The following is a 22,260-nucleotide window of genomic DNA, read 5'->3' on the forward strand; positions in this document are numbered from 1 at the left end:
TGTGTGTGTGTGTGTGTGTGTGTGTGTGTGTGTGTGTGTATAAAACAAAAAAGAAAAGACTGAGCATCTGAGGTTCCATTAAGGGACATAGCTGTGCCCAAACTCCCTCAGTGGTGTAAGTTAGTAGCAGGACCAGAAATAGAACCCAGGACCCTTAACTCCCAGTCACTTATTGCTCTTTCTGTTAAACCATTTTGCCATCAATATAGAACAACAAAGAAGGATTTCACTGAGGCATCTAAATTTCTGTTGCAGATGTACTTCCCTTTGCCTAAGATAAGAATAGTCCCTCTACCCTGATCCCCTCACATACTGACAATAGGTTCTCTGTTTTCAGCTAAACCCTATGGTCCTCTCTGAACCTTTTGTCTGACCCTCTCTTTCTCCTTCTTTAGACAAAATACCTAAGTCAAGATCTGTAGCATACAAGAATTGCTGGTGTTTCTCTGCTCTAGCTTGGAGATAGTTATAGCTTTCCAGGGTCAAGAGGATTGGAAGGATGTTATATAATCATGTTATATCATTACATCAACAAAGAATTAATTTACTTAGCATTTATTATGCGCCAGGTGCTATGCTAAGTGAGACCAGGGATTAAAAAAATATCATAAACAGCCTTTACCCTCAAGGTGTCCAAGTCTAATTTGACTTTCATTCCATTCCACCTGAAATGAGCAGTAGTCTTGAGGATTTCTATTAGTTCCTCTGGCAATAGATAGAAGTTGTGGGTAAGTGAAAGCAACTTCTTGTGCCAAAGCAACATTTGATTAATAAAATGAATCCTTTAGAAGGTGACTTCCCTTCCCATTTCATCAAGAAGAGACAAGAACTCTTCAAATTTAAAGCAAAAGGAAAATAGAAAGAAAATTTCTCTTGCTATGTAAAGAACATAAGGCATATTTCTAGGCCTTTTGGATAATGGCAGAGATTAAGCACTTTGTCAAATTAAAAAAAAAAAAACAAGCATCACATTCTTGTTGATAACAAGATTCCAGCAGGAATAAGGGTTCAAGAGAATCCATCAAGCCTGAGACCTGTGGCCTAAGGATTCTTCTTTCAAGGTAAAAGCTGCTTTAATTTTGTTTGCTGTGAAATCTTTGTAAATGTTTAGAAATTAATTTTTGCTTGAACCTCTCATATTCCATCCTTAGTTCAAGAAAGGTTGCTCCTCACAGCAGTTATAGTTTGGCTCCTCACCACACTCAGTCTATGAGATATATCTCGAGCAGCAAGTATGGGCTTCTCAGAGCTAACTAAACTATGTTCACCATTATTCTGGGGACCGGGATTAATAAGTGTTTAATCTTTGGATGGTGAACTGAATTTTTCCTTGTGTGAGGCTTCCTATTCAATACCAAGCCATTCATAACATTTCTTCTCTTTGTCTTTCCCTCTTATTCTTTGAGCAAGCAGAAAACTCACCATGGCATCAAGGTTGTTAGAATTTCAGTAAACAGTGTCTTTTTATTCAAAGGCTTTGAATTATTTCTCATTCAGGTTTTCCCTGGCCTTCTCCTTAACTCAAGGGTCAGTAATCTTTTCCCTTTTGCAAGATGGAAATCTACAACCCAAAGCACACTGTAATAAATCTTTTGGTTGCATTCACTGTTGATTGGAGCAGGTCAGGTTACATTGATTTGCCAAAATCTAATCCTTAAAATAGGTAATAAATGATACTTATATTCTTTATACCTTATCTCCCAAATTTGGTTTATCTTCAAAATGTAGGTGCTAGTAAAAACTTTCCTGTTTATACCCACTCCCTCTGCTTTATACCCACTTTCTCATAACCAAGAAGTTATGTTAGTTTAAGAGATTGTGTTGTTCTAAGAGGATATACTGACTAAAATATTTGACTTAATAATATCCTTATATCAGGTGTAGCTAGGTGGCTCAGTGGACTGAGAGCCAGGCCTAGAGATGGGAGGTCCTAGGTTCAAATTTGACCTCAGACACTTCCTAGCTGTGTGACCCTGGGCAAGTCACTTGACCCCCATTGCCTACCCTTGTCACCTTTTGCCTTGGAGTATTGACTCCAAGACAGAAGGTAAGGGTTTTTAAAAAAAATAATATCCTTACATGAAATTAGAAGAGATTGGGAAGTCAAATATGGAGTGAAAAGAAGCCTAGACATGGATTCACAAGATCTAAACTCATCCATTACTCATTTTTATGTCTGTCACATGGTGATAATATTTGTTTTATCCTACCTCTAACAATCATTTGGAGGAGGTTTTTTGCAAATCTTAAAGCACTATATGAATATGAAGTATTTTTTAAAACTATAAAGCACTATATATGAGCTACTTACAGGAAATATCTATAAACAGGCAAATTTCCTCTTAACATAAAGAACAATTCTTTTTTTTAAAATTTGTTTTATTCCAATAATAAATTTACACATAATTTTTCCAAGGTTACATGATTCACATTGAGTCCCTCCCCTTTTCCATCCCCGTCCAATAGTTGACAAGAAATTCCACTGGGTTAGACATGTGTTATCTCTCAAAACCTATTTTCATATATTCATTTTTTAAGTAAATAATCTTATAAAACCCAAATCCCAAATCATTTACCCAAATAAACAAGTGATAAATTACATGTTATCTTTTGCATTTCTACTCCAACAGTTCTTTCTCTAGAGATTGATAGCATTCTTTTTCGTAAGTCTCTCACAATTGTCCTGGATCCTTGTATTGCTGTTAGTAGCAAAGTCTTGTCACATCTGATTGTCCCACAATGTTTCTGATACTGTGTATAATGTTCTCCTTGTTCTGCTTATTTCACTTTGCATCGGTTCATGTAAGTCTTTCCAGTTCATAAAGAACAATTTTTAATGAAGTTATTGTTACCTAAAAGTTGAGTGGGATGCCTCTGCAAAGTTTCCTGTCTTTGGAGTCTCTGAAGTGGAGCCTGGATAGCTACTTGTTGGGGATGTTATAGAAGGGATTTTTTTTCAGGGAAAGGTTGGACTACTCTTAGGTCCCTCCAACTCAGAGAATTGATGCTATACTGTTTTTCATTTATTATGAATGGTCCCTCAGACAAAAACTTGACTCCCTTGGCATGGCCTCAGGAGCCCTCTCTCTCTCTCCCTCTATACCACTGTTACCACTAGAGATTTATCTCCCCTCTTCCTAGAATTTCTCTGCTTTTCTCTGCTTCTTTTGCCCTGATAGATGTTCACTGATATATCCCAATTCCCTTTCTTCCTCTTTGAAGAGTGTTAGAGGAAGAGATAGGTGCTACATATAGGAAATGTGCACTGGCTTCTGAGTTGGAAACACAAATGAATTTTTTTTAAAGAAAATATTGTACCCATAACTAGGAACTGCTATAGTTCAGGTATATGATGGGTTAGGTGATTTTGGTGGACTGACTTAAAAGCCACATTGAACTGACATCTTTATGGGATTTTTAAAATTCCCATTGGATGATTGTTGGGAGGGAAAGTTTTTTTGAATGACTGTTCATAGTATTAGATCATTAAAACTTCTGTTATTTTTGAAGGTTGTAAAATTATACAAAAATAACTTAGAATAACACTGAACCTTTAAAAAAATAAATTGGCATTAAAGTATTTTTCCTCTTAAAAAAAGAGAGACCTTTAACATTTATTTTTTGGGGAAGTAGCAATTTAATCTGTCTCAGAAGCGTTAAGATATGTATGCATATATATAGGCAGATGAGTGTACTAATGGTAAATTCTTTTAGAACTGTGTATGAGAAAGGCTGTATGATAGTCCCATAGGATGGAGGATATTTCTAAATCTTCTAGTCATGTTACTTTCTTTTGTGAAATATCTTGATGGGGACGTACATTTCCACCTCTTAGGGTACCTTGCTTTATGTCTATAGGAAAATGCTTTCTAATTCCCAAACGACCAATTTGGAGATGGTCTCTCAGACCATAACCCGTTCATAAATTGGATCCTGCGTGTATGTGACTAGAGCATTGGTAGTTGAAATAGATAATAGCCTTTAACTTAAATTATTTTTTTTCAATCAGCTGGACAGTTTGTTGACAGCTCTAAGGAGTGAATGAATGATTCAACATGCATTTATTAAGCACCTGCTTGTGAAATAATCCCTTCCTTCAAGAAGCTTATATTCTAATAGGGAAACAACTTGTACACATATAGATATATTTTAAAAAATGAAAATAAAAGTGAATTACTAGTCCTTGTAAGTTTGTTGAGTGAGATTTGGGGATGGATGGCAGGGATATTACAGGAACTGATTGAGGATGGCTTTACCTTGTATCATCAAAGTGTTTGGGAAAGAGACATGTATGATTTATCATTTCCTTTCTTTTTCCCCCCAGCTCCTTGTGGTGGTGATCTGACAGGACCTTCAGGGGTTATTCTGTCCCCAAATTATCCTGAACCCTATCCTCCAGGCAAAGAATGTGACTGGAAAGTGACTGTCTCCCCTGACTATGTCATTGCTCTGGTGTTTAACACGTATGTACCCGTCTGAGAAATTTGCTTATTTTATCAGGATGAAAAAAAATGCAGGGATTTTCATGGGGATGGGGGAAGGGAATTCCCTTTGCCAGAATTTGAAACCCAGTTACAAAGGGAGTATAATCTAGTTCTATTTGAGAGGACACTGTTAAAATGATCAACCCTAGGGACTAGACTGTGAGAAAAAAAATTCAATAAAAACAAGTAGAGGATTAGGATAAAAGAGAAAAATCAAATGTTAGGGTGAGGACAAAGAACTAATTCAAAAGAAAAGGTGGGAGAAGTAGAACATTGGGAGACTTGGCCTAAGGCAAGAACTCTTTTGGTAGTCTTGTCAGTCTGTGACCTCTTCTCAAAAAATTTCTTTAAATAATTGAAGGAAATGCTAAATTTCAATTGAAGGTTAGGGAATATAATGATGTAATTTTTTCTCATCCAAATTTATGGATGCCCTAAAATATATTAGTCAATGTACTCTAGGTTGTTGTGAGGATTATTTAGCTATTAATTTAGTATTAGTGTTGGACCTAGCAGGAACGGCTGGAGGATTCCAAGATGGAATGAAGAAGCAGGAAGTGTGTTTCTTGCTCACTGAGAGAGACTCCATGGTGGTTGGGGCAAGCAGCAACTGACAACTAGGAGACAACAGATTTACCAGAGATCCTGTGGAAAGACCATCACCTACTTGTGGGAGATTTTGGTAGAGACTGCTAAATCCCAACCTGAGTTGCAGGTCAACTTTGGGCTGGTTCAGCTCCCAGAATCTATCCACCTGGAAGAGTGCAACTAGTGATCCGGGAGGAGCAGAAACATCACTGGAGTGAGGTTGAACACTACTGTTATGAGGATACTCACTCCTGTCCTGCTTTTCCCTGGGTCCTGTTATGCTTAGGCCTTAGTTTAGTGTAGTCAAGTCCTTCTCCTGTCCCTGTGGTTTGCCCTTAGCTTGTAAGTGTAGAATCCCTATTCCCATCCTTTACCTTAGTTTGTCCTTGATTAAAATGTGTTGTTAAACTCTTGCCTTTACTTATCAGCTTCCATAGGCTCTGTCTTGTTGATGCTGTGTGGCAGTTGGAGGCCAACAGCCATTTCTGTCACAGACATCCAAACAGCCATTATAACCCAGTCTCCCTACTTGTTGGGCTCCTTCCTGTCATTCCTGTCTCCCACACACCCACCTGTTTACTGTTTAAGGCACCTTTCCCTGGTAACCCTCCATTACAAGGTTAAAAATCCCTAGTTTAAGCAATCAACAGGTTCTTGAATTCAAAGAGGTTAGGAGAATTTTGAATTCCAAAGTATGCCTATTCTAGATGGCTCAGTGGATAGAGTATTTGGCCTGGGGTCAGAAAGACCTGAGTTTAAATTCAGCTGCAGACAATTACTACATCTGTGACTCTGTAAGTCACTTAACCTTGTTTGCATCAATTTCCTTATCTGAAAAATGAATTGGAAAAGGAAATGACAAACCACATAAGTGTCTTTGCCAAGCATACCCCAGAGGGGGTCACAAAGAGTCACATGACTGAAAACTACTGTAAATGGGGTAAATTAAATACTGGGTTTAGAGAAGGGGAGAAGGAGGAATGTTTGGGTGAAGAGGAATGAAGGAGGTTGCTTGACATACAGTTAAACACTAGAAATCTCACCAAACACACAAATACAGGACTTGGGAATGGATGGTAACAGTTGGGAAGCAACTGTCACTTCAGACCAGCTGAGCCAGGGTTTTCCTATTAAATGACAATGAGCCCTTTGGGTTCTGAAATGAAACAGGAAGAAGTTATAAAAACACAGTTTAATAGCTAATTTAAGGGTAAGTAATGTAGGGAGAGGTCACCCTAACCTAGGTATCTAAGGACAAAACTCAGAGACTGGAAGCTGGGTCAGGATCTATACTATTCTAACCCAGGCTGTCTGGATTAGCCTAAAAAGCTGGAAGGTGAATGGATGTCTCATAACTTGAGTTCACTTCTGTTCCAGTGATGATTCAGCACAGGTCCTCAGCAAAATTAATCCGAACAGGTAAAGACAAGGAGCTTGAATCAGACTGGGATGAACACCACCCAAGTCTGATCCTTCTGCTCAACTTGAATTTCCCACAGGCAGGTGTTTGTTCTGGGAGACAAATCCACTCTCCTGGGCTCTCCACTAGAGGCAATTTACCAGCATCCAACTGCTCTCTCAGTCATAACAGAATCTCTCAGGAATCCCTTCCTTTCTTGCCACTCTTCCATCATTGGAACCTTTACGTCTTATCTGACAGCCTGGGTACTAATTTCACTAAATGTCTAAACTCTTAATTTTCCTCATAACTACTGAACAACGAAAAAAATGAAATCAAGCGGATCTCACCTACTATAGATTTTTGGTCAAATCTCATTTGGGTCCCAATGCCATTCAACAGTCCTACTCTACTTTCACCAAATTCTCATCTAATTCTATATATGATTATTTCAAATTCAATTGCTATTCTCTTAAATTGATTCCATAAATATCAAGTATATATAGCATGTTAAAGGAACTATGCTCCTCCATCCCTGCCTTCAAGGTATTTGCAATCATGTTGGGAGATGCAAGAAATTGTATTTAGGTGCCAGCATTAACAACTTTATCAGGATTCTGGATTCTTAGAATGTACCAGAACCCCCTTGGCAGCCTACTGAAACTTTTGTATTCTTTCTCAGAATGATGGTTTAAGTACATAAAAGAGAACTCATAGGATTATAAAGGAAGTCAATTATATTGAAACATCATTTTTTTCAAATAAATTCAAGGATCCCAGGTTAAGAACTCTGATAAGAGGGCTCAGAGAAGGTTTCCTGCAGGAAGCAGTATATAAATTGATCCCATGAGAGGTTTGGAGGGGCAGAGTTGAGTAGGCAGTTCTTTCCACATATCAGAAAGGCTTGTGCAATCATGCGGATGGGAAATTGAATTGTTAGTTTAAGAAAACTGCTGTTAATCCATTTTGCCTAGAATGTAGTATTTGAGGGTAAGATACTAGCTGTGTGATCCTGGCCAAATCACTTCATCCTGCTTTCCTCAGTTTCTTCATCTGTAAAATTAGCTGGAGAAAGAAATGGCAAACCATTCTAATATCTATGCCAAGAAAATTCTCAAACCCACTGACCCAAGAAGTTGGACATAACTGAAAATAACTGCAACAACAAAATATGAAATAAGTCTGGATACGTAATTTGAAGCCAGACTAAACTAGTCTACTGGAAGTCTTTCCTGATTCCTCTTAATTCTAGTGCTTTCTCTCTATTATTTCCAATTGATCCTATATATAGCTCTTTGTCCATCATATTGTCTCCCCATTAGACTTAAGAGCAGGGACTGACTTATTCTTCTTTATATTGAGGATTTTAGTATAGGGTTTTGAACATAATAAGAGCTTAATAAATATTTATTCACTGAATGACTTGTCTGGGGAATTTTGAATTTATCCAAGAGATAATAGGATTTGCTTTAGATAAGACTTGTGCTCTTAGGAGATTGTTTTGGTAGCTGAATAGGAGATGATTAGAATAGGGCAGAGACATGAAATAAAGAGGCAAGTAGGAGGCTATTTCATTAGTTCAGACCAAAGTGATTAAAGTTAATGGTCCTAAAGAAGACAGATATGCTCTTAAGTCTTTGTCATTCTGGTTTTCTGGTTGCCCTCTTTTGATCACCCTCATTCTTATCAGTGACCTTGTGATCCCTGAACTGAGCACTGGATTGTAGTTGTTGTCTGACTAGGACACAGTATATATAGTAAGACTATCAATTCCTTTTTAAGATATTTTTACTCTCTTAATGTAGCCTGAGATCACAAGAACACTGTAGAGTCATATTGAGATTACTGTCTACTAGTACCTCCAGATCTTCTTAAGAATTGCTTTCTAGCTAGATACATTTGGCATGGGCCATAGGGTTGGTATAGAGGAGTAATGAGAATTATAGCTCAAAAGGTTTGCTACCAGTTTGGGGAGAGCATTGAGTCCTAGGATTAGAGGTTTATATTTTTTTCTCATAATATTAATGTAGAGCCATTGTAGATATTTGAGTAGGAAGTAGGATATAGGGTAGAGTAGGGATGTGCAGATATATCCAAAGTGATGAATTAGGAAGATTAATTTGATAGTGCTGTATACAATGAAATAGAGCAATGAGAAGGCGGAAGTGGCAAAACCAGTTTTGAAGCAATTCTATTAGGCCTGAAATAATATAATGAGAATGGAAAGAGAAAGAGAAAGAAAAGGGATAGATGGGTAAACAATGTTAAGGTGTGAGGTAGAGAAAACAGGTATTGAATTTCCAATGAACTCTGCTGATCAATGAAAATTGAATCTTGACCAAAATACTTTGATATCACCTCAGATTCATCATGTCCAAAATTTAGTGCATCATCTTTTCTGCTAAACTTCCATTCTTCCTAGCTTTCCATGGCTCTAAATAATATCATCAGCATAACTGAATTTTATTTTTCTTTTACCTCCCATATTCAAGCAACTGCTAAGTCCTATTGATTCTACCTCCACAGTCTGATATGTTTCTTTCCAGTTTCATGGCTACTACCCAAATAACCAAGTATTTCACCTATATCATTGTCAGAGACTTCTAACTGGTTTTTCTCCCCATAATCTCCCCCTTTTAATCCATCATTCTCACAGCTCCCAAAGCAATCTTCGTAATATCTATTTCTGAATTAATCAGTTCTCTGCTCAAAACGTCTGCCAGAAAAAATACAAACTCAGTTTGGCATTCAAAACCATCTACCAATCCATCCCTAACCTACTTTTTAAACCTTATGTTGTTATGGCCTTTTTATGCTGTTTATATTCCAGTCAAACTGGACCACAATTTCCTAGATTCATTTTACATCTTCTTACATCCATACATTTGGAAGGCCTTTCCCCATTTTTATTTTGCTTGTTGAAATCCTTCTCTTCTCAGGTACTAATAATACAAGACTACTGATTTTCCTATTTATTTATAAATTATTTGAGGGCTAAAATTATACCACTTCTCATCTATACATTTCAGTGCCTACATACAGCATTCTATATAGTAGACATTTAATAAATGTTCTTGTAAATGCAATTTTATTTTTATTTTCAGTTCTGAATTCTCTCCCTCCCTCTGCCCTCTCTACTACCGATTGAGAAGGCAAAACAAATCAAGAAGAATTATATACTAGTAAACTTTTTAATAAATATTTACTAAACTGGGACTGGAGTTCAATCTCCAGAGACTCATTCATTTCTTTGCTTTTGTGTTTTTTTTCCTCTCTGTTTCTTAGTAAATGTTGTCTTAGAAATCTAACTTGATCTTTCTTGAATTACAGATAAAAGGCATTAATTAATAGAAGGCCTCCCCCTGGATTATAGGTTAGCACAGACAGGCTGAAGGAGCAACACTGTTGTAAGAGAGACCAGGGTAGGTGTGTTGGGAGCAACGCCCAGATCAGCTCTAGAGAATCTAGAGAGACTTAGGGTAGCATAGAGAATGAGGGAGGAAGAGACTTGAAGTAAGCTATAGATATTAGTCCTTTCCTGTCTGGAAAAATCTCTCACTTACAGAGGAGTTTTCTACTTTTTGGAGATCATCCTCATCTGCCCTGGACTTTTCAGTATTGTTATAAGGATTTGAGTATATGAGCAGGATCTGCTGAAAAGATATCCATGTGAGGTGGTGGACCCCCTCTCCTGATCTAATTTGGAGGAAGGACATTGAGTATATATTCTCCCCCAGAGGCTTCTGCATGTAAGTGAGTGAGAAAGATGAGGGAGAAGAAAAGGGAAGGTAGGAAATGGCACATTCTTCTAATATTACACTCTTCCAGGGGACTTAGTTTCTGATCCTTCGGATGCCCTCTATCTCCTAAGGTAAGAACCAAGGCATATCAGGCCCTTGCAGTAGATAAAATGAGAAGATGTACCCAAAGCATTTTGTGAGCTTTTATTATTATTCTTATTCCCTTAATATCTTTTATGACATTTCTGTTTGACCTGTGGTGGGTGATGGAGGTTCTGTTTCTTCCCTCAGCTTTAACTTGGAGCCTGGCTATGACTTCCTTCATATCTATGATGGATTGGATTCCCATAGTCCCCTGATTGGGAGTTTCTATGGCTCTCAGCTCCCAGAACGCATTGAGAGCAGCAGCAACAGCCTATTCCTGGCCTTCCGTAGTGATGCATCTGTGAGCAATTTGGGCTTCGTCATTGATTATACAGGTAATGAACCAGATATTAGGAGGGGGCAGCCATAGTTTTCAAAGGCATTAGACCAAAGAGAGTGGGGATGGGAGTGTTGAAGGGTGGGGTGAGGTGGTCATTGTGTGATAGAGTAAGGAGACCTGGTCTAGAATTCAGAGATTTGGGTTCTAATCCCAACTCCATCACTACCTGAACACATTCCTAGGTAAGTCACTTCTTCATAGGCCTCAGTAAAATGATGAGAGGGTTGAAATGTTAATCACTAAAGTCCCTTTCATTTGTATTATGTAAGTGGGACTCTGTCAAATTTGCCCTTCCCAAGAAAATAGGGGAAGAAAAATAAGGCAGTTCCTTTGACTTCTTGGGCATGGGCCTTCCCAACTCAGGAAGGAACTTCCTCTTGGAGAAAAGTGAGAAATACATCAGCTTCCTTTGGAGCCACATCCTGCCATGGTATTGGTAACCATAACCTTACATTGTATCTCTGAACTTTAAATTTCTGAGTTCTACTTTCTCATTTATCTCTTTACCTACCACCAACCAAACCACAGATTCAGTTTAATCAGTTATAAATAAAATGATTTTTACTTTTCTCTCCTTGCCATTGTCCTGTGTCTCTAGTTCAGCTACTGTATGAGTTCTGTAGTTGCCCTTCTCTTCCTTTTTGTATTCTAACGTTATTGAGACTGCATGATTCTGTTTCTTTTCTACTCTGCCTTGGGTGCATATAATTAGTCTTTTGTGCTTTCCTTCACACTCCCTCTTCTCTTTTTCCTCTTCAACTCTCTCTTCTAATCTTCTCATTCATATCTGTTTATAAACTATTCCATTCCTGTATTTCTATCACTTGAGATTCTCTTGTAAACATCTATACTAGTCTTGATGTCATACTTTTCTTGACCCTTTCATTTCCTCACAACATCAAAGGTTCTCCCTCCCTTCTCATTCCTTTCTGAGATGCATTTAAATGTGTCACCTGAAGGCTGACGTTGACCCCTTGTTTCTGCTCCTTTATAGGAGTAACCATTGACCCACTCTTGTCTAATATTCTCTTGATTTTCTTCTCTAGCTTTATTATTTTATCTCTTCTTTTCGCCTGCTATTACCTTTAGAAATCTACTTCCAATGTTTCCCTCTTTTTATTAGCCTATTGGCTTCCATCATGAGTACTGCTGATTCATGTCCCCAACATTCTGGATCCAACTACAATCCATTCCCTTTGAAAGACTGGACTATTTCACATAAATGGTGCCTTCTGTACCACAAGTCAGCTTTTCCTTCACTCAGAAGACCCTGATATGTCCTTGTCCTTTTTATTTGATGCCATAGTCCTCTCAGTTTCCCAGGTAATATCTATAGCATGCTTTTAGCTCCCCATGATAATGCTTCTCTCTTCCTAAATGAGAAATACCAAGAAGGTGATTAATATATTTTCTTTTCTTAGTATAGCTATATTTGACACATTCCCCAATTTGATGGCCAGACAGGTTTAAAAAGCTGCTACTATACCGACCTCTACTTTTAAGCAAGTAATGATGCATCATTGTTTTGTTCCTAAATTGAGCGAATAGTCTTTAGACTGGACTTACTTATTGATATCCCTCTCTTTGCCATGTTGGCTCATTTTCTTCTGGTACAGTCCCCCAATATATATAGGCTACATCTCTGCTGCTGGGAAGTTTATGTCAAATGCCTCACTTCTTGGGATTTGAATGCCAAAAAGATATTTGTTTGTCTTTCTCAATTGAATCAATAATTCAGGTCATCACAATACCCCCTTATTAGGCAGGGCGCTATCCCTTGTGCACTGACTAAAAGGGAAATTATTCTTCTCTTTTTCAATAAATTGAGCCTCAAAGAAATAACCCTCATCATCACTGCTTATTTTATTGTCACAAAGCACTTCATGGATATTATCTAATTTGATCTTTGCAATAAATAGCCTGGTATGGTAAGTAATATCAATATGATTGCCCTCCTTTAATAGTTATGGTCACTGAAACCCAGAGAAAGGAAGGGATTTTCATAGCATTACATTGAAAGTTTCAAGAGTAGTACTTGAATCTAGATCTTCTGAATCTTGCTTTTCTTTTTACCTCATAGTTACTCCCTAGAGTCATGTTGGAAGAATATCCATGAAATGGTTGTCTTATTTAAATATCTTATTTCCTAAGCCAAATAGATTGCGACTTTGGGAGGAAAACAATATCTTTTTTATACCCCTGGCCTCCAAGCCTATGCTTCCACTGGCTTCTGTATGCCAAGCATAGGCTACTTACTACATACAACTCAAGTAAGAGCTAAGGATCAGAGAGGGTTAGTAGCAGATGCAGCAGTAGAAGTGCCTCACAAATTGAAGTTGAACACTGAGAAAGAAAACAAGATGTTGGGAGTGAATTATTTGGATCCTGCACCTTTCCTAGAAAAAGTTAATAAATCATGAGTGATATGAAGGAGCAGGAGAGATTGCTTATAAGAAAAATAACTTTATGTCTATGCCCCAAACATATGAGGATTGGGCTGAGTATAAAAGACACCTATGTCAGTGGATAGAAAATAAATCTCTGATATCAAGCCCATGTCTCTAATGGCATTCTTACAAAGAAACCCTTAACCTCATTGGCTAGAAACTTTGGCCAGCTGTCTTATTATATCAAGAAAAGCCAATTTAGAGTTTGGATGTCTTATTGCACCTAATTCATTCTATTGGTGACACACTTCAAAACACGTATTCTATTGAAGGAGGGTCAATAGAATCCTCTTTTTATTTCCCTGATATCATACTGTTGGTGTTGTTTTGACAAGTTCTATGTGGCTATATTTTGTTATCCCCCTCAGGTTAGTAGATTATTGGATGGGTATTTCCTGAACAGAGAGATGGTTGACTTAAATACAATAATTGTAATAATAGTGTAATACAGATTCATCCTGAGGTATACCAAGCAGTTCCAACCCACTTTCTCATTTAACTTTCCTCATTCTCCAGGTTATAGGGAGACAAACTGGAAAGGATTCTCTCCATTAGGCAGAAGGAAAAAACAGAAGCCTAGAGGGCATTAACATCTTTTCTAAGACCAAAAACAATTTTGATGGAAATGTAGCTATCATCATTGTTCATTATGTATATAGAATTATAAAATGGCAACATTTTCTTGCATACATTAGCAATATCTGGTTAAGCCTTCTCTTTTTACAGAGGAGAAAACCTAGAGCCAGAGTGTGTATCTACAAGTAATTCCTGGTTAACCTAAAACCTAGGCTTCTTAATTCTCAGTCCAGTGCTGTTTCTACCATATTATACTTTTTTTATTCTTTTATTTTTTTTAATTTAAAACCCTTACCTTCCATCTTAGAATCAATACTGTATATTGGCTCTAAGGCAGAAGAGTGGTAAGGGCTTGGCAATGGGGGCTAAGTGACTTGGCCAGGATCACATAGCTAGGAAGTATCAGAGATCAGATTTGAACCCAGGACCTCCCATCTCTGGGCCAGGCTCTCAATCCACTAAGCCACCCAGCTGCCCCACCACCACACTATATTTTTAACTCGCCAGAGGAATAGCTTAGGCCTGGGAAGAAGCTGACTCCATCTACATGGTCTATTGGTATTTTATTCATTTAACAAGCATTTGTTAAGTGCCTTTATATGCTAAAAACTTTATTAGGTTCTGGGAATATAAAGACAAAAACAGAAATCCTTGATATCAAGGATCTTACTTTCTGTTGGATGGGTTCTCCTATAGAAACTAGCACAGATAATAAATAGAACTATGAATTGGACTTTGGATTTCATGAGCTGGGTTGGAGTCTTTAATAGCCGTTTAACTGTGTATAGTCATAATTTCCTGAGCTTTAGTTTCACCATATAAAAAAAAGGAATGATAATACTTACAATACCTACCTCATAATTAGGTCATGCAAGGGGTGGAGAAAAGAGTCCAAAATCACAGTACCTTCTGATAATAATTGTATTCAAATCATCCAGTTCCTTTCCTCATTTTGAAAATCAAATCAATTAGATAATATATCATATGACTATAAGGTACTAAGTAAATGCCACCTTGTATTATATATTATTATTATAAATAAATCACATAAAATAATCACAAGAATAAACTATATTTAAATTTTTCTTCACTGTCATTCTTCCAAGCCCTGACATTTGCAATGATATCTGGCTTTTCTAGATAATTTTCAAACTAATAGATGTAAGAATTAATCAAAAACCCTAATTATAATTTTTAAAAAGGGGGAAAGGGGAAGCCAAACTAGTTAAAAAGAAGATAAATCTAAACCCTCTTGGAACTAGTTAGAATTTTCCTTTGGAAATTGGGTTCTCTTGCCATGGCAAGGAAAAGAAAACAGATTGTTTTTTTTACAATGGTTGTTTGCTTTCGGGTAGGCTGCTTTCTCCGTGATCACAATCAACCCTGTGAGACTTCATTTCAGACAGAAATCACATTATTTTATTTAGCCAGCAGGAGTAGTAAAGCATCTAGCCAGTCAATGAACATTTATTAAGCTCTGACTATGTGCCAAGTGCTGCACAAAGCACTGGAGATAGAGAGGCAAAAGATAGTCCCTGTTCACAAGGAGCTCCTACTCTAAAGGAAAGACAACATTTAAACAGCTATGTACAAGCCAGCTATATACAAGATAAATTAGAAATTATTAATGGGGAGGAATCACTTGAATATTGTTAGTACACTGATGGGTTGATATGGTAGATGTTAGGGAACAAGATATCCTGTAGAGAAGTGCAGACAGAAACTTTAGGGGCCTGACATCTTCCTTAGCTTAGAGCAGGTTTTACCATCACCATTATTCCAGTGCTTTGATATTAATACTCAAGAGGAGGAGTTGCTTAGGCTTTTGCTCTGCCTTGTACTTTCTCCTGTGGTTTATTGAAAAAATGCAGTGGACTCGAGTCTGGTGATCTGGGGTTTAGTTCTCCCCTTACCACTGACTGACTGACTGCATAACCCCTCTCTGGACAATTCAGTCAGAAACCAAGTATTATTATTATTATTATTGGTTCTTGATTTCATCCTCTCTAGAATAAGGAAATTGGACTTGATAATACTTAAAGCCTTTTTCAGTTTTCAAATCCGTGGTTGTTGGGGACAAAGTTTCAGTGTGAAAATGTGCTTCACAACTTCTCTGCAGATCCAAAGATTTCCATCATGAATGAGACCTGTATTAGATATGCTCATGCATATGAGCTATGTGACTACTAATGTTTGTAGAATAAGGGAGTTGTATTTCATGATTAGATCATATCACTTTCCTGCTCAAGAAACTTCAGTGGCTTCCTATTATCTCTAAGGTAAAATACCAACTCTTCATACTAGTATTTGGAGAGACAATTCTATATGCAATGAGAGAGCACTGGATTGAATATTAAGAGACCTAACTTCACTTTCTTCCTCCTAAACTTAGTAGCTAGCAATTCTCAGTACTGTTATCTCAGTGGGTGTGTGGGGTCAAGTAATATCATCCTAAAAATGTGCTTTGAAAATCTTAAAGCATTGTATAAATGTTAACTATTACAATGGTTATTTATGACCCTCTACAATGTCTCTAATTTCTCTTTGCAGCCTTATTTCATAATATTCTTCTTGATATACTTTTTATACTCTAGCCAAACAGCTGTTTTTTATACCATTAACCATCCCCTCCTTCTGAATAACTTTACTTCCTGGGTATTGGTGCATTGCTTTCTCAGTGTTCTTTACTGGATCTTTATCCAGGTTCTACTCCCTATGCATAGATAGATATACCTCAGGGTTCTAGTGCTTTCCTGCTTTTTCCATACTTCCACTAGAATGCCATCAGTTCTCATGGGTTTTAATTATTATTTCTATTCAAATAACTTCTAATTCTACACATCCAGGTTTTATCTCTCCTGAGCTTGAGTTCTTCATTACTAACTTCCTGTTGGAAATTACCTGAATGTCTCATAGTTTTCTAAAATTCATTATGCAGAAAATGGAACCTCACATCTCTTTCTAATTCCTTCCCTATTTCTCTAAAGGCACCACTGGCCCTTCCAAACACCTAAGTTTCTTTCCCTCACCTTTTATAGCTAGTCAGTTGTTGAATATTCATGACTTAGCTCCACAACTTCTCATTCATCAGTTACTTCTCTCTTCTTACCCAATTTCATGCTTTTATCTCCTCCCACCTAGACACACACACACACACACACACACACACACACACACACACACCCCCTAACTCAGAGATAGCAAAATTGTAGTGTCCCTCATACATGGTTTCATGGTGTCCTGAATGAAGAAAGAAGTCTATTGTCAGCATTATCCAATACAATTAGCTTTACCCAGAGGCTTACAAAATCTCTTCCTTGCTCATCACCAAGGAATAAAGAGAGAAAAAAATTTTTGGATTGGAGCTTTTGGCATTCATACTCAATTTTGGCTCAGCAGCAAATTAAAAGGCTTTTCATTACTATCAGTATGTGGTTTTTGTTGGTTTGCTTATTGATATGGTCAATTATGTGGATGGTTTTCCTAATGTTGAACCATTTTTGCATTCCTGGTATAAATCCCACCTGATCATGATGAATAACCCTCTTGATCACTCACTGGAGTCTTTTTGCTAGTATTCTATTTAAGATTTTTGCATCTATATTCATTAAGGAGATTGGTCTGTAATTTTCTTTCTCTGTTTTTGATCTGCCTGGCTTTGGAATCAGTATCATATTTGTGTCATAAAAAGAGTTTGGTAAGACTCCTTCTTTGCTTATTATATCAAATAATTTGTATAGTATTGGGATTAATTGTTCTTTTAATGTTTGATAGAATTCACTTGTGAATCCATCAGGCCCTGGCAATTTTTTCTTAGGGAGTTCTTTAATGGCCTGTTCAATTTCTTTTTCTGATATTGGATTATTTAAGTATTCTATTTCTTCTGCTGTTAATCTAGGCAATTTATATTTTTGCAAATATTCATCCATATTACCTAGATTACTAAATTTATTGCTATATAATTGGGCAAAATGGTTTTTAATGATTGCCTTAACTTCCTCTTCATTAGAGGTGAGGTCTCCTTTTTCATCTTTGATACCATTAATTTGGTTTTCTTCTTTCCTTTTTTTAATTTGATTAACCAATACTTTGTCTATTTTATCCGTTTTTTCAAAATACCAGCTTCTACTCTTATTTGGACAGAAGAGGTTCAGAATACTTGTGCATGTGCTAATGTAGAATGTGGGATTTACCATCATACATGAAAGCAGCTCAGAAAATCTCCTACATGGTTTGGCAGTGGCAATTATTCATGCTTCAAGAATTATGCCCTTTATGGCCACTTCCCCATATATTATTATATTTTTAGTCATTTATTCTAATATTACTAAGTTTTAAAACAAATAAATATATAAACATAAAATAAACTCTTTGAATAAATAGAATAAACTGGTCTCCTTGCCTCCAGCTGCTCTCTTCTTTCTCCAGTCCATACTTCACATTCATGCTTTCTATATGACAAAGAATGGACATTTTGGTAGCACAATAGATAGAGTGCCAGACTTTGAGTCAGAAAGACTCAGCTTCCTGAGTTCAAATTTGGCCTCACTAGCTGTGTGACCAAATTACTTAGCTCTTCTGGTTGCCATTTAAATTCCTTTGGAATCTAACAGTAACATCTTTTTAAATTGATTTTGCATTCTAGACTGAAATTGCTTTGCATCTTCAAGTACTCTGCTCCACCTCAGCTGGCCAATTTGCACTTTCCTGAACATAGTATTCCACCTTTTTCCTCTGCCTTTACTTACATAAGTTATTCCTCCTGCCTGAATTGTTCTCCTTCCTTGCCTCTTTCTCTTGGAAACACAAGTTCTCTTCAAGGTTCAGCTCAAGGCCTAACCTCTTGGAGATGGTTGTGTTCTCTCTTCTCCTGGTAATCACATTGTATTTACTTGTCTATATACATGTAGTTTCCCTGAAGTTGCATGTATATTCTATGAGGGCAAGGCCTGGTTTCTTTTTGCCTTTATCCTTAGCACCTAATATGTACCTTAAAGGGTAGGCATTTAGTAAGTATTGGTTGAATTAAGACAGGGCCACTAGTTATTCTCATCTTATACCAGGGTGTATTTGCACAAGACATCACTCATATCCATATTACCCTCCTTCTAAAAATCTTTTTCTGTCCTCAAGGCACCACTGAAGAGTCACCTCCTCTGTGTAATGGATTCCCTCAATTGTAAATACTCTACTTCTCAAATCACTTTGCATTGACTTGTCTGATTATATGCTATTCCTTGGGGACAGGGATGTTTGGACTGGTCTTTTGTTTCCCCAGAACCTAGTTCTATGCTTTTCCATATGGTAGTCACTTAAATGTTACTGATATACAATCTCTCTGTTGTGATCAAAGTTATATTCACTGGAATGCCTCAGAATTGTTAGTTGAGAGATGAAATGATTGTGGAATAGCATTTTCTGAGTTCCTCTGAGAAAATTAACAAACTTTTCTTTGCTTCTGGGTTTTATCAGTAGAAGCCTTACCTGGAGGCAGAAGAATGGATGATGAGATGACATTAGCTAAAGGATTCTACTGTAAAGGGGCAACTGGGCTCAGTGGATAGAGCACCAGGACCTGAGTCAGGAGGTCCTAGGTTCAAATCTAGCCTCAGACATTTTCTGGTTATGTGACTCTGGGCTAGTCACAACCTCAGTTGCCTAGCCCTTACTACTCTTCTCTCTTAGAATTGATTCTAAGACAGAATTTAAAAAAAATTGAAAGTAAAAGATTTTTGGAAATAAAACCAGAAATCTCATAGCCTCTACTCCATGCCTCTAAAGCTGAGCTGTTTCCCAACAGGTTAATTGTAAATGGGGAAATAATGCTTTCTCTGGGATTGGGGGTGATTTGTCTCTTTTCAGAAAATCCCCGGGAGTCATGTTTTGATCCTGGCTCCATCAAGAATGGAACACGAACTGGAACAGATCTGAAGTTGGGTTCCACCATCACCTACTACTGTAATGGAGGTTATGTGATTGAAGGTGCCTCTACACTGACCTGCATCCTGGCAGCAGATGGGAAGCCTGTGTGGAATAAACCCCGACCTATCTGTACAGGTTGTATGACTCTGGATGTGATTAGCATAGGAGAGGAATCTTTTGGAGTGGGCTCCAGAGTTAAGCCATGGAAGGACTGAACTGAGGAAGAGGGAATTGTGGAGCAAGGAGAGAGAAGACCAAGTGGGAACTGAGGCATAGTTTAAGAAGGAGAGATTAAAGACTTCTGAGCCTACTTTGACAAAGATGTCATTTGAGACAATTTTTAGTGGCATGAAGATAGGGTTGCTAGTTTTCTGCAAAACTGTACTGGACAGATTGTTTTCTCTGGTCTCCTACACTCACCCCACCCCTCTATCTCCTGGCCCTTTCCTGCTATCATCTTTTATGGTGGATCCAGATAACTAAGATATTAGAAAAAAACTAAAAATGTAAGGAAGATAATATGTTGATGGATAAATAAAGTAATATAAGATTAAATATGGTCCAACTAAATAAGCTTTTAGCCTGTTAAGTAAGGCCTTAGTAGTAAACTCAAATGTTTACCAGATTACTTAAGTGTTGGATAACTCCAATAGAGCAGTTACTAAAGTGTCAGAATCCCGGTTCTGCCACTTCTTACTTTTGTAAAAGTGAGCAAATCACAAAATCTCTGGGCCTCATTTTATTCATCTATAAAATAAAGGGCTTGGACTAGATAAGCTTTAAGAGCCCTTCTAGTTTAAAAACTAGATTCCTAGAAGGATTAATGTTTAAAAGCATGACCCTTCCAGGGTGATTCAGATTTTAATGTAGCCCTTGGAGAATATGTCGGGGCAAAAGAGTCTTTCATGCCCTCTACTCTGACTATCCATTATTACAAGGACATTATCTATATGTTCTGAGTCAAGCCTTTCTCTATAGGAGTAGTTTTCCTTTAAGTCAGAACTTCTTAACTTTTGGGGGATCATGAACTCCTTTTCAGAATCATATTTTTAAAATGTATAAACTAAATACAGTGGATTACAAAGGAAATCAATTATATTAAAATGTAGTTAGATAATTTTTTAAATGGCACAAATCCTAGAGTAAGAACTACTGTTTTAAGTATACCTCCTTTTTCCTCCTTCCCTATACTTTATGTGAAAGAACATTTATCTCACCCCTCACTTAAGGAAAAGTTTCCTTAAGTGCCCTTTCAGAAAGATAGCTGGCCAGAGCTATAGAACAAAGGAAGGCAACACTATAGAGGGAGGGAAGTATTAAGCAATTAAGTGTTGGCTAGGCTTCATTGTGACAAGAAGGAGCTGCTGGACCCTCGATCAGATTCTTTTGGGACCCACTGTACTCTTTTCAGGGAGACATGGTTTTTGTGAGAAGCTCTGCTAAGAGATAAGATGGACACAAGTATGCACATTCTGGTTTTCTCAAAAACATTGGCTTGGGAAGCCTGGGTTGGGACTGGCCAGAATCACTTGCTCTTCAGTGCTTTCACTCCTGCAAGTGCTTCCACTTTCTGAACTCTCGAAAGGTGTTTAGTGCCACCCTCAGAATGGTAGGGCCCCAATTCCTTCTTATTAAAAATTTACCTGTTCTGTAACTTATGCTTTCTGGCCTAGTTTTACTAGGTAACATTGGATAAGACTTTGTTATTTTTATCATGCAAATACATGACAGCCAGTGTGATCTCTTTGCATTTTTAAGAAGGTCCTTCAGAGACACCCCAGTTACTGAGTTGGCTACAGAGATATTCTTGGGCAAGAAGACCTCTGTTTTCAACACTTACCAGACATCATTTCCCTATGTTACCCTGGAGTGAGGGTGGGGGGATGCTTGGCCTGGGGAGCACAATGACTGAATGGGGAGATATGAAGCTGGTGGTCACCTGCCCCTCTGTTTTTTTCTTTTAGCACCCTGTGGGGGCCAGTATGTGGGTTCCGATGGTGTTGTATTATCCCCCAACTACCCTCAAAATTATACACGTGGACAAGTCTGCCTGTATTTTATCATGGTGCCAAAGGACTATGGTATGTCCCCTCTATGGTCTACTCACTTTTATCTAAAAGTTAGAAACTGCAAGTCCAAGGAAGAAAATGTAGAGGATGTGTCCCAGAATGCCTTTCAGGCTTAATCATGAAAATTACCAATAAGGAGTTATTCTGTCGTCTCAACGGGACATATGTCTTTCGGCAAGGAGCCAGAGTATATGTCCCACAGAAAGGGATCAAAATGCAGGCAATCCCCAATACGTATGCATATTGTAGAAGGTATTATTGCTGCCACAGTAGGAGTCATGATAATGACGACTCTCATGACTCTTGATTGTGCCTAGCAATGGTTGTGATATGCATAGGGATTTTTTTTATGTATAGGAATGAGTTTTATCCTCCCACCTGATTGGCTTCTAAGGGGAGGATCTTTATCTTTTGCTCTCACATTCCCATAGCCAATCCTATAGAACTACTAAGTTAAAAAACAAACCAAAAAAAACAAAACAAAACAAAAAACTTCTTGAACAAATAAATCCAGGAGTCATTAGACAAAGTTAGATTCTCAGGTCCTAATT

The 22,260-nt window shown here is 37.6% G+C and overlaps 1 protein-coding gene across 1 annotated transcript in view; it reads left to right on the forward strand.

Moving 5' to 3' along the window:
• The window catches only part of CSMD2 (CUB and Sushi multiple domains 2), a 1,000,214-nt gene that overhangs the window by 782,692 nt on the left and 195,262 nt on the right, over positions 1-22,260 (forward strand). Inside the window, exons 28-31 of the mRNA XM_044668787.1 lie at positions 4,325-4,463; positions 10,503-10,690; positions 19,581-19,775; positions 21,605-21,721. Coding sequence (XP_044524722.1) covers positions 4,325-4,463; positions 10,503-10,690; positions 19,581-19,775; positions 21,605-21,721 — 639 coding nt within the window. The remainder of the gene's footprint in view (positions 1-4,324; positions 4,464-10,502; positions 10,691-19,580; positions 19,776-21,604; positions 21,722-22,260) is intronic.

The sequence above is a fragment of the Gracilinanus agilis genome, chromosome 3, assembly GCF_016433145.1.
Source record: "Gracilinanus agilis isolate LMUSP501 chromosome 3, AgileGrace, whole genome shotgun sequence".
Lineage (NCBI taxonomy): Eukaryota > Metazoa > Chordata > Mammalia > Didelphimorphia > Didelphidae > Gracilinanus > Gracilinanus agilis.